Below are 13550 nucleotides of genomic sequence, written 5' to 3'. Positions count from 1 at the left end.
AAGTGCAAAAAGCTGAACCCCAAAGAGAATCTGATGACATGATTACAGCAGCTGAAAGCAAACATTTAAAACAATACAATCCTGAACTGAACTACAGCATTGCTACCATGAGGTGAGCACTATACAGCATGGCAGAAAAACCAAAATTAGTCATAGACAACACAGCAAAAACTCCGGTCAAGTCTTGCCGATGCTTTAATGAAGACCCAAATGTCAACTGCCTGCATATCTGGGCTTGCCGATAAATCAGCTTTCTGAGCTCCAAGACAGCTATTTTGACTCAGTGTGAAAGCAGTCTTGTGCCAGATGACTTCTCTCTGCTGGCTGTTCAAACTGCACAGGACTGGCATGATCCTTAGTGCACCAGAGGATAGAACACAGGACAGCCTGGTTTATTTAACAAGGTAAGCAGATAAGCAACTGTGTGGAAGAGATTCAAGAGGAAGATATTGGAGTATGAAGGCACAGAGTTACTGAGAGACGGAAAGAAAAAGCATGAGAATGGAAAAGAGGAAAAAAACAGAGGAAAAGAGGAAGAAATAGAGGGGCGATAGAAGGCAAACTGATGAAAGAAAGGCTATTTCTAAATCCAGGAAAAACAGAAGGGAAAAGGGGAGAAGAAAAGGCAGAGTGATAGATAGGATGATCACTCACGAGCAGGATCTGGCCAGGCGACAGAGTCCACATGTGGGCTTCCTCATCAGGTATATGGGCCAGCCATAGGCAGCCAGGGCAAACAGCATGTAGTAACACACCTCTTTGTACCGCTGCATCTCTTGCTGAAAAGAGACAAAAGACTCACTAAAGGCCTTATTCTTTTAGACAGTGTTTTTCTACTGTTTCCCTTTTTTCATCATAGTGAGACACGTGCACCCTTCTTTCTGAGCATCAGCCTTCTCAGCACCACCACAACAGCACTGTCAGCATTTCCAGGTGACTGCAGGAGAGCAAGCTGGTTCTGCTGGGCAAGATCCTCCCCTTCCCCAAACCAGCTCAGTATAGCTATGCCTGTTTTCCTGAGCAGAGGGGCCCTGCTAGCTGTTTAACAGAACTAGAAGTTAGTTCTAGAGAAATTCTCCTCTGTTTATCAAACACCCTGCTGCAACAGAAGGCCATCCCCTATGCGTTTTGCCCCACCCTACCCTAGCTGAGGAGAAGATAAACTAGTTTAAGTCCCAAGAAGATGAGTGCTCTAAATGCACTGCTTCCACATAGTCACAGGCTTTAAGATGCCCAGAGAGGACCATAAAGCCAGTCTGGGGCCACATGCCTCAGTGCTGTCTTCTATAACTTCTGCTGACATCTCTCCCCACACACACCTATTCAGAAGGAGAGACAAGCTAAGCACAAGCAGGATGTTAGCATTAAACGCAGTGCAGTACAGCACAGCCACAAGCAGGTTAATCACAGAATCACTTGATCAGAGATGCTGGGATTTGGTCAGTCTTGCTTCTCTTGCAGAAATATCATCTCATCAAGGGGGGGTGAATACAGTTTGCCCAATGAATGGCTGCAATAGCAGCATGCCAGGAGAAAAGCCAAGCTTAATTCACACAACAGACTGCAGCCATTTCCATCCTGAGAACTGCAATCAGCCCCAGGGAGGAAGGCTCCATCTCACTCCAGGCAGCTCCCTGTTGTTATCAAGATGGAGCCCTGCCTGCTGGGCTCCACGAGCTCTGATGGTGGTACTTCCATATGGAGCTCTGCACAACACTCTCAGATGCAGCCCTCCACTCCTACCTCTGGCTTTGGAGAAACCTCGCATTGCCTTCCCCCATCTGAGCAGAAATACCACCACTTCCCACAAAGTGGAAGACAGAGACAGATAATGCTTTAAAAGTGATCTGAAGACAAAATGCCTCTAGAGAGCGAGTTTTGTTACTAAACTCTGTTGTACTAATCTTTAATTTCCTTGATTATTCCAGAGAGGGACAGAAAGGGATAAGAGAAGCCACTGAGAGAAAGAAAACAGGCTACATGGGGAAGCATGGTGAGTTTGCAAGATCACAGTCCAGTGACTTACCGCATTTTTCAGATCCAGATACTTTGTGTTCCTGGTCACTGGCATCCCAGACAGAAAAGCTAAAATGTCATTGTTTGCCTGTAAGTCACAAACATACATAAAAATTCTTTGCTGTGACACCAAGACAAAATCTATGCCTGAGAAAGAGAAAGCGCTATGTAACCTGGGACAAGATACTTTCAAGTATCCCAACCAGTCTCCTCAACTGGTTCCAATCCTGCTGTTCTTATTTCTGCCTGATCTGATCCCTGCTGTCTGAACCCCACCTCTGGGGGAAAAAAAAGAAACCAGAACAATTTTCTACTGGGTTGACAATCTGCAAATCTCGATGCCAGTAATGGCTTGGGAATTTTAGAATTTTTCCCCGAATTTCATCCTGCAGCTTTACCCAGATGCTGGAGTCTTCTCCACCTCACTATATATGAGGAATAATCTTCCCATTCACTTTCATATACCTACCACCTCCTTCAAGGTAGTTGCCCATTTGGGGTCAAGAGCTAAAACTGTATGCATCACCTCCCTAGAAAAGATGACAGGTTTCACAAGCTTGACTCGGTGTCAGTTGGGCCCTTTGGGAGTCTCACAAAAAGCTGCTAAAGAAGTTAGTATTTTTATTTTATAGCTCAGTGACTGGCAATAGCCCATCACACAACAGAAACAAGGTGGGCAGAGTCATGCAGTTCTCACACACTAAGTCACAAGAGCAGCAGGTAAGTCAGAGGCCAAGTGAGATGCCCACTGCCTCCTTGCACAGCAACAGGCCCCCTCCACCCACCTCATCCAGCACAGCATTGCGCTTTGCCCGCTGCCGTTGGCGCAGAAGAACCAGGCCTGCAATGATGTCAGATGGGACGATGTCAAGGTCTCGGAAAAACTCAGCAAAAAGGTAGGCGATTTCAGAGTAGGCGTCCTGCAAAATCCAGGGAGAGAAGAGTTTAGGAGGAGGAGTTTGAGTGTGGGGAGCCTCAAAACAGGACACAGAATGAGAACCAATGCGGCAGCAATGGCCTCATTTCTGTAGTGCTCTCTCCAAAACATCCATGAGATTCCTTCAGGGAACACCATATCTGGTCTAATCACATTAATATCTCTTATTTATTTTACATAGTCACACTCAGAGGCCTCAGCTGAGACTGAATTTGTACTATGCTCAGTGCTTATGTGTGGGCAAGCAGACCACATCAACATCGAAACAGACCAGGCAGGCACAAAGGGAGAGAAAGGAAATGTTTTCATCTCTACATTGTAAATAAGACAGAGGAAGTAAAGTGATAACCAAGCAAATCCCAATCCAGTGTCATCTCAGAGTCATCTGTTCTCCTCAAAAGCAACTTCATTTGAACAAAGGCTATTTGGGGGAAAAAAAGTACTGATTTTGTCCTATTTAACAGCCTCTTCAATTCTGTAACTCTGTCCTGGGATCTTTTGGCCCATAATTAACCCAGACCTCACCAACCCAGGCACATCACAGAGAAAGTGACAGCTTTTGATTCCTGCAACTGAACAGTCTCTGTAGCTGCTCATTGCTCACCATCACACTCTTTGCTACGTGATTTCAAAGAGTTAATTGCAACAAGCAGGTGTTATACATGGCAGCTCTTGGTACTGAAGGAGCTGACCAAGTTACCAGGCTTTTCCAGGTTTATCTTGGACTACACCCAAGGCAAAAGGGCCTGAAAAGGAAAACTTGGAAGAAGATCCAAGTCATTAAATGCAGAGTTCCCAGAAGAGAAGGTGACCAAACCCAAAAAAGACACCACAGGAGGGACAGAATTAGAAGTGACCCGAGAGGGTCAAGCAAAAGCTCTGAAGCAGAGTGACAGAGGTATTTTGAGGAGAAATGTTATTTTCCCTTTTGCTCTGTACTACAAGAAAAACCCCACAAGATCTTAAGTGAGAATTGTTTGGGAGGTTGGAGATGGGCTGGGACTGTGAGACAATGCTGATCTGGCCATCACTCAGACCAGCATGCTTAAAGACAAGGGTGACCCAGAGGCTGGGTCAACAAACCATGGGACTGAGCAAGTGCTGTAGTATGCCAATAGTCAGTATTTTGACTCATGCCATCAATAACTTTTCCTACCGAGGTGTGTCACAGCCTTATCCTGAACTTTTACCCCGTGTTTTCATAGCATCCTTTAGTCAGCACCTAAAGCCATGTGACTGCAGTCTTGTCTGTAGAAAGCCTGAGCCATGCACTTGAAAGGCTGGTCTTCAGGAAAGGATCTCTCCATTTCTCTTCTTTGACCGGCAAGAAAGCAAATCCCTTCTCTCCCTAGCAGTCTTGCAGGAAATGACCTACATTCTTTTATCTCTGACAAACTCCTGGAGTGCAAGATTACTTTCTATCATTTTTTACTTGCCTACAAAAGCAAGTTAAATCACCATTAAAAACAGGGCTTCAGGTGCCAACTGTGCAGGTTTCCATGCCAGCTGTGCCTGTGAAGAGCAAACGGCCTGGCATTAACCTCTCCAACATTACAACTGCAGTATCCTTGAAGTACTGACCCCATAAATCTTAGCACAGTTCCTATAAGCACAGAAGAAATACAAACAGCCTCAAAGTAAAATATGACAAACACCCATTAACCCAAAGTGACAGCAACACCCCTTAATACTCTGACCAAAGTAAAAGGCCATAATGGAAGTTCAACATTTATGTTCTGTTCTGAAGAAAGAGGTTTTGCTGGAGCACCTGATATTACATTGTAGGATTAATTGTAGTGTTCTGCTACAAACCCTGCAGGCTCTGGGGTTGGCAGAGCCGGTGGACACTTAGCACTTCAGATTTCACTTCAGACCCCTAAGAACAGATTCTTGCCCCAATGCCATGTCCACTCTGCAGAACTATTTTCCAGCCCAAAGGATGATGATCCTCTGCTAGAACATTTTTTCCATAAAGACTCGGAGAGACAGCAATGGATTCATTTCTGATCCATTACATACGCATTCATTCCACACACTGTCATGCCAGGACACACAAAGTCAGAGCTTGTTTCTGCAAAGAAAAGAGCCTGGAAATTGCTCAAGCTGAATGTAAAATGGAAATTCAATAGCACAAGGAATTTGGAGATTCTGGTATCTGCTTTTATCCTGAACTGAAGAAAAAAAAAAAAAAGGTAGAAACAGTCACTGCAGAATGAAAAGTTTGTTAAAAGAAGCTTGACATGAAATGAAATATTTTGCATTCCTGAATAAAATAGAGCTGTTCAGAAACCAGGCCATTCCAATGCCTGTCAGTGCTCTCGAGCCAGGCTGCAGCGCCCATGCTGCGCTCTCCAGACAGGCGTCTCTCGATACCTGGGCAAGGCGACCTGGTTGTGCTGTCAGGGGGAAGGTGCCTCTGCTGTGGTAGCACAGGCAAGCAGAGGAGCAGAAAATAACCCCCAAGGAAATGCTGCTGTTTGAGCTGCTGTGACACAAAGCTTGTTTCGTTTCAGTTTTCCAGATGGACTTTCCTAAGCAGCTCTAGCAGATGATCTGTGAAAGCTGACAGTCCTGGGCTATGCCTTCTCAGTGGGACAGCAGGTTGGGGCAGGGACATTCCCTGGGAACGTGGTGGCATTTCATCCAGTATTGCAGGAGCATGCCACTGGGAGGATCAGCATGCCAGTACATGTTGTTGGGTTTCTGGAAAAGGGCTATGACTATTCCTGCAGCCATCCACACTTTGGAAACTGCACCCTGCGGATAACTACACAGCACTTACCAACAAATCCTTTTAATCTAATTCATACTGTTGCCATCTGTGATGAACAAATGTTCAGGTAGCCTTCACCTGACTCTCCATTATTCTTACACAGCTCTTCATCTTATTACACCTTTCCCTTTTGAGGTTAAAATCCCAGCCTCATTTCTCTTCCTATACAAGTTCATATCCCCTTCAACATGCTCCTTTTTCTGCTGCATCTTTTAGGAGACCAAACACCAGGCTATATTTAGGGAGGATATCACTGATGTGGTCAGCCCCTTGGTGTTTTCCCTGTCATTTTCTATGCCCTTCTACCGAAGCTAAAGGTTCTTCTGATTTTTTGGCCACTGCTGCACACTGATGTCTTTGCTGAAGCATCCTTGATAACTCCTAGCTCTTTTCCTGAGAGGTTGTAACTAATTCAGAGGCCAGTGTATGCAAGTAATTGAAATTGTTTCTTCAGACGTACATGCATCAGCTCGTCTTTATGACTTTCTTCTATCTTTGATAACAATACCTTGGTTCTGGCTTGGTCTTTCAAGGGTTCTCAAATACCCATAACTCTGACCAACTTAAATATTATGAGTCATCAGCAAAATTTTCCACCTTAGTACTCACCTCTCCAGCAGGTCCTCAGGAGTCCTGTTGAATACCACCTTAAGGGACAAACCTGCTCCCATTGCTTCTAATAAGTATAGACTGCTAACTTTTGGGGAAGCAATATCAAGCCCCTTACCCTTCCCTGCTGGATAGATAACAGCAAGGAAAAATCCCAACTGTAGCATGTGAAAACTTCAAACCAATAATCTTCATGTGAATCTATGGATTAAGTAGTAGTTTTTTTACTGTTAGTAATCCAGAAGTATTCTTTTGCCGATTCTGACAGGTTTACATTTTCCCATTTTCAAAGAGGTATCTCTCTTGTCTTTAAGCGTACAACACTGATGCAAACTATAGGAAAAACTGCCTAAGGAAGCTGGCTGATAAAAGGAAACTGAAGCTGAGCACAAAGTGCTGTCAAATGTTGAACCTAAACATAGTGAAAATATGTATTTCTTCCACTGATATCTTCACTTAAAATTATTATCCCAGTTTACTGCAACAGCAAGGTAAAGAACAACTTCAGGAGAAGAGTTTAACACTGACAACATTGCTTTTCAGTGCTACTAACTTTACCTTCAGAGACTGTCCTATAATATTCAAAACCAGAGGGTTAAGACTAGCCATTCTGAGAAGACAACTACCCTACCCAGCAATGTGACATCTGCATCTAGAGGGGAAACATCAGCTTCTGTTTCTGCATGGAATACCCAGGCACGCTCCTGCAGAAAAGCAAGTGCTCATTTGGGCTACTTGGGCTGAAAGGAAGGAAAAGGAACCAGCATGCAGCAAAACTTCAAGACTGGTCATTCTGAAGGTAGCTCAGTTTGCTGCTTCTTGGGAGGCATTTCCAGTCCTTGCATGCACTACTGCCAAGGCTCACTGGACTCTTTGTGCCTCCAGATCTCAAAGAACACTCACAGTGAAACGAGACACACATTGTCCAGGCTTGACAGCAGGAACCCCACGCTGCTATGCTCTGCTGAGTCCCATGCATCGTCAGCCATACACAGAGAGCTTGCTCTCTGACAGGACATATTTGGTACGTACCGACTGAGAGTCTTTTGTCCGTGTGCAGCAAAGAAAAACTTTGAGTCTGCGTGTCCAGCTGCTGGCTTGCCCTTCTTCCAGGCGGTGTCTACAAATAAAGGGGAGAGTATGCGTATGAGGACAGGTAGGAGAACATGACTGCAAACAAATAGTAGGATCCAATACAAAGTCACACAGCCTACACTATCACTGGTAAAATGCATGCATAAACCATATTCTTGTATTTATCCTGGTCTAGCAGAGGCAAGGAGGCCACATATAAATTGAAAACTCAGCTTATTTTCTAGGACAGGGAGATCATTAATAATCTAGCTGTTCCAGCCAGGACCAAGCCTCTGTATTTAAATACATGGTGTCCTGTCTGAATGGGATGGCTATAATGAAGCTACTGTTATTCTACAGTATCTGCTGGAAGCAGGATGTCCAAGAGCATCTGGCGGTCTGGACAGAAGGAGGGTCTAATCGCAATTTGGCAGCTGCATCATCTGTTAGGATGTACTACCACTCAGTAGGAAAACTCCACCTCCAGGCGAGGGGGTGGGAATGGTACAAAAGACCCTGAGCATTTAGTATGAGAGGAGCTGTGCAATTTTTTCCAATAAATAGCTTATTTGGAAAAACGTATTTATTAAACATAATACAGTCACAGAACTTAAACAATTTGCACTCTTTATTGAAGTATGGTGCATAACTTTAATTAAAAAACCCCTAAAGGTTCTCTTTCAATATAGAAGAGGTTAAAAAAGGCTGAATACAGAAGGTCTAGCTCAACCCACATTTGGTTTATATGACATTTCAATTTCAGCTTCAAAATTAGCTAATTGGACAACCCTATTTAAAATGAACTATAGCTGAGTTCACTGTTGTGAGCTTGTCCTAGTTACTACATTTTGCAGGGTGACAGTCCCTTATTTTTGACTGGCATACTTGCAAACAATCCTTAGATCAAGCCAGGCTTAGTGGCATTGAAGTGGGTGACTGTGATTCTTTGCCAGAGTGCCATGCTACCGAAAGTCCACAGCAACTCTAATGCAAGGTCTTTTTTTAATGTGAACACAGACTAACTCACAGGTCAGACCAATCAAAAAAGACCCTTTCTATTTTCTGGCAAATGATCACATCAGGAAAAGCCCAAGCACAGAAAGTGGGCTGCACCTGGAAGATGATGCTGGTAAAGGAGTATTTGCCTGCAACAAAAGGAACAGATCCTGCAGGGCAATCCAACTCATGCCTGAGCACTTTAAAACAACTACCCATAACCTCCAAGGAAGACTCCAAAAGAGGAACAGGAATACAAGTGTCCTAAGACAGAGCTGGCAGTACTCAGTTTGCTCCACCAAATGCCAAAGAACTCGGGCAGCAATGCAAAGAACTTCACAACTTCACTGCGGGGGTTGAACAAGCAAGTGTGCTCTGAGCTATTTTCACTCCAACTTTTCCCAAATTCTTTCTTCCTAACACTGAACTTCGACATGTTTAGTATGAGCTCTAAAGCAAGTTTCTTAGAAAAGCCTCAGCACAATTAGCTGAGCCTTTTGTTTTGTTGTTTTATTTTCTTAGCTCTGCAAGAACATAAAAGCCCCCACACATCACGACGCCACTGGTAAAGGAAAACTACTATGTAACAAAGTCCAATAGCTACAGCAGAGTACCACAGTAAGGAAGCCAAAGTTACACGTCTCCTAACGTGACAAACAAATCAAGTTTTTTCATGAGTTAAGACAGAGGAAACGTAGCCCAGGTTAAGTGTAATACAAGGGTCAAATTACTGCTGTACATCAGAAGGCACGTAGCACTGTAGACCAAGGGATTTCATTAGGAATGGCTGGCCCTCAGCATCTTACAGGATCACAGTCCAGAAGCAGGCAGAGAATTTCATAATATATTCTTTGGACAGGGTTGCTTTAAGCAAGCAGAGAATTTCAAAATATATTCTTTGAAAACAATTGCTTTACTAGTGAACACATAGTAACATTTTATGTTTCCCTTTCACATTATAGCCCACAGCATTTTGCTTGTTAACATCTGTTAACACTCCCTTTCTAGAGTGGAAATCTGCAAACAGCAGGCACAAGCTCTCTGAAAATGTTACAGGCCTGAAGGGAAAAACCTGGCCATAGCCCAAGGGACAAATACCTTCACTCAGCTGTCTGGGATCTCAAAACTCCACACAGGGGAGAGAATTTGGGGGTTTGTTTTGATTTACTTTTGAGTTCCCTGGCAAAAAACTTTGCCATCTGTGGCACTTGGTTTCCCTTTAGAAAAATAATGCACTGAGCCAAACAGCTTTGTTGTAGTGTGGGGTAGTAGGCCCACAGTATCATCACAGCTTCTCATCTTGATCTCCCTGGGAATGTCCTGATCACAATACAGCAATCGCACATGTTAGGCTAACAGGGCACTAACTCCAAATATTCAAGGCTAGCGTTAGTAACATATTGGAAAGGTTAGGAAGAACGTCTTGCATTCCACAATAAAAACAGGCTCCTTCAAACAAAACTTGCTTGCATGGTCCTTACAAAAGTCTGGTTTTTCCTCAAAAAGACAACCTGAAGGATTCCATTTCAAGACATTGGAACAGCATGTATTCAAAATACCCTCTTGAATATACATTCCCAATGAGAAATGCAAAATCTGCAAAGTATTTTTAAAAAGCCTCATTTTTTAGCATTCAAAGCCTAATGCCCTCAAGTCCTACAAAGCCACATTCCTTGCTGACAGTTACATATGTCAAGAGTGCATAAGAAAACAAAGCCTGTTTGTGTTGTCCCGCTACTGGAAAAAAAACTTCTGAAAAATGCCTCAGTGAAAAACAAGCTTTCGTATCCCCATCTGGGTAGCTCAAAGATGTAATCAATTCTTAATTAAAAGATCTGACTGCCAACACAAAAGAAATTGCTTCTTGGCCAAGACCAAATACAAGAAACCTCAGGCCAAAAGGTCATATTTTGAAGACAAAAATAAAGGAAGAAAGGGGCTTTGGAAGTAGATGCTGCCTCCACCTAAGCAAAATCTAAGCACTGCCTCGCTGTTACCAGGCAAAACACTGCTACAAGATGGACAAAAAAGCTGTTGTGGTCAGCACTGGCTCAAGGGGCTCGTAAGAATTCACAAATCCAGTGACTAATGCACAATCCAGCCAGATACCGCATTGCTTTGCCTCCTTTGGATACAGATGCCCACACACAGCACCTGACAGTCTGAGCTGCATTCTTCCAAAAATCACCCTCACCAAAGGGAGGCAACGCCTGAAGCTGAATGCTCCCTGAAGCACAGCAAGGAGAATGTAAAGAACCAAAAAAAGCAGGGCACCCTTCCAGAAACGCTGCTTTACCGCAGGTTGTATGTCCTCAGGTTGCGCTGTCTCCGCTTCGTGGCACGCAGCTTGACAAAGGTCCTGCCTGTTGGGTCGAAGACGCACAGGACAGTGATGCAGACGCTCAGGATGACAACCCAGTTGCACACCACCATTCCTGCAAAGAAAGAGGAAAAGTCAGGTGCTCTGCCCATAAGTCTTGGCAGCATTGCTTCCTGCTTTTCGCCACACACATCAGACCCACCTCCCCATAGCTGCAGGGCAGGGAAAATTAGCCCAAATACTCTTGCAGCCAGCTGCCGCAAAAGGAAATCCTCTGGAAAGGCTTCTAAACCACAGCTAGATTTTCCAGCTGTTTTAGAAGATTGCACATGCAGAAGGCCATTAAATACTCACTGAGTATCTAGGGGGACTGCAACATTAGCATCACCCCCACCAGGAGACTGGCTGAGACTGAAAAGGAGTTCCAGGAAAACAGTAAAGCCATTTTGAGCTGAAGAAGGGGAACCAGGTCTTACAGACTCCCCAGCCAGACCCTTCCATGGGAACATGAATTCTTGCCTCAGTGCAGACTGCACAAACAAATGAATAGAACAACTGTTCTGAGCAGTAATGTCTCAGGAAAACAAGCACCACATTTACAGCTACAATCCACTTCCAACAGTCAATCCCCGCATGCATGAATGAGTGAGCTCTCCAAGGCAAGAGGATGTCTGCGAATACACAGGAACGCACACAAACCACATTCCAAATACATACCCAAAGTGACACTCTTTGCTGTGATATCATTGCAGGAAGCGTAGTACTGCGTTAGCCAAACGATGCCCACAATAGCATACACAAACTCAATCACCAAGATAGCTGAAACAAAAGGAACACAATGAATAGTAGCAGCATCTCCCTAAGGATTAATAACTGCCTCTCCCCATCTTCTGGAGAGTAAGCCCAAAGACATGTTCTTTAGCAGGACAGTTGCACAGAATAAATGACTGCAGGACTAGGCCCCAATGCTTTGGATGGTGATATTCAAGAAAATGAACAAAAATGTAATGTGTGCTTAACACTAACTACTCCTAAATGACACAAGGACCACATGTGCACAACAGAGCTGTCAGTGCCCTTGGCTGTATCAGAGGCATGAATCAGATAGCCATACCTTCTGCCCAGGACAGTGGAAAGACTCCCTTAGGTAACAAGGATCACCATGTAACAGTCCCTAGGTCTTAACCACCTCAGACAGCTGGCCTGATTCAAAGATACAAAATAAATAGTAGTGTGTATCCAGGATTAATTCTGCTTACTACACTTAGCAACTGTTCCCAGCACCTCTACCCTTTGCAGTCCTTCCAGTAATAGTTCGCAGGACACAGTCCTTAAGGAATCATTTATGGGCTCCTCAGTTTTGCATGTTACCCTGGTAATGAAGAAACTGGAGATTAACAATGGTTCCCTGGAACAAAAAAGTTGGGAAACACTGCTCCAAAGTGCCCATCCTCACACTTCCTCTACACATTACAACCCCAAAGCACAGGTGGACAATCAGCTATGGAGAGGGTAAATAGTTTGCTTAGTAATGCCTAGCAAGCCTTTGGTGGAGCCGAGGCTAAATTCACATTCCAGCCTAGCCAACTAAGCATCCACCCTCCTTATCTACATGTTGGCACAGTATCTTTCTGCAAGTGGCTTACTACAGACTCTCACTAGCCTGGAAAGACCAGTTCAAAGATACACATAGCAAAGTTTTCAACAGCAGTGGGCAAGGAAGCAGGGCTGGACCTGGTTTCTGATCAGCCCCACCTACGTTCTTAAACTGAGCTAAGCTTTGCCTACCTTGGCTTGTCTCTTCTGAGATTACCTGCTGCAGGACAAGAGTAGCAGTAGCACAGATGAGACTTTCATAGTGGTTCATATTGGAACTCTTTCCCTAGATTCATATGCACTAAACAGCACATGCTTAAAATGGGACAGTCACATGGACCTTGCCCACACAATGGTCACACTCCTATTTCTATCATCAGAACTGATGAAGCCATTAAAAGTAAAAAGCCCCATGAAACTAACATATACAAGACCCAAGATACAGTGTAAATACAGATCCTGAACACATGTATAGTTTAAGGCAGACAAGGAAGAAAAGTAGATGATTCTTGGGTAGGAAAATGGCTCTTTGGATTCTCTTTACCTCCCTTGCCCCATTTAGTCCGGTTTTAACACAGTGTTACTCAAACTGTCAGGCTCTACGTGCCTCCCTAGGGAGACTGAAGTGTGTCTGGGAAACTAGAGAGAAAGATTTGTTTGCTATTCACGTTAATGATTTGCACTTAGCACTCAAAGGCAGAAATGTCTCCCAGACAGAGCTTTCAAGCAAGGTTACCCGTATGTTAGGGAATTCTGCATGAAAACAATCCAGCAAAAAACAGAGATGCAAAAACATGAGAAGCTTTGTTTGAAATGGGCTTGACTCTGCATCTCCAAAAGATTTTTCTCTTAAAATCTTCACTCAGCACAGAAAAATCCAATCAAGTTTCTGTTCCTGGAAGGCAACAGAACAGAGGAGGGAAGACAAACTAAAAGGGAAGCCCTGAATGAGAGATCAAGGAACAATCTCTGATGTAGTTCTTGGTGGGTGAGACAGGACATGTTTTTGGGAAGACAAATATGCACTCTAAGAGACAAGATGCAACCAGTGAGCAGGTGGTAAACCTATTTATCTCCTGGTGCCTGGAGGTGGAGTATCAAAGTGCAGGTTGCTGGATGGAGAGATGCATCACATGAGTCAAAAGGTCAAGTATATGCCTCAAGGTAAGTGGGTGTAGACATAAGCGTCTATATGACAGGCAAGGACATGCACATGCCTTGGGGTCAGA

General features: G+C 44.1%; 1 protein-coding gene across 13 annotated transcripts in view; it reads right to left on the bottom strand.

The window, feature by feature from the left end:
* DAGLA (diacylglycerol lipase alpha) overlaps positions 1-13550 on the bottom strand; it is a 76105-nt gene that overhangs the window by 28849 nt on the left and 33706 nt on the right. For 10 of the 13 annotated variants that reach the window (XM_052811959.1, XM_052811954.1, XM_052811951.1 and 7 more), the window contains 6 exons: positions 11443-11544; positions 10702-10840; positions 7368-7455; positions 2802-2936; positions 2027-2104; positions 655-779 (listed from right to left, as the gene is read on the bottom strand). In XM_052811959.1, coding sequence (XP_052667919.1) covers positions 655-779; positions 2027-2104; positions 2802-2936; positions 7368-7455; positions 10702-10840; positions 11443-11544 — 667 coding nt within the window. Of the gene's footprint in view, positions 1-654; positions 780-2026; positions 2105-2801; positions 2937-7367; positions 7456-10701; positions 10841-11079; positions 11256-11442; positions 11545-13550 lie in introns of those variants that run through there. The other 3 variants (XM_052811962.1, XM_052811961.1, XM_052811963.1) reach the window with 2 other exon arrangements.

The sequence above is a fragment of the Harpia harpyja genome, chromosome 16 (assembly GCF_026419915.1).
Source record: "Harpia harpyja isolate bHarHar1 chromosome 16, bHarHar1 primary haplotype, whole genome shotgun sequence".
Classification (NCBI taxonomy): Eukaryota; Metazoa; Chordata; class Aves; order Accipitriformes; family Accipitridae; genus Harpia; species Harpia harpyja.
The sequence above is the reverse complement of the archived record's forward strand: the minus strand, read 5'-3'. Positions and strand labels throughout refer to the sequence as shown.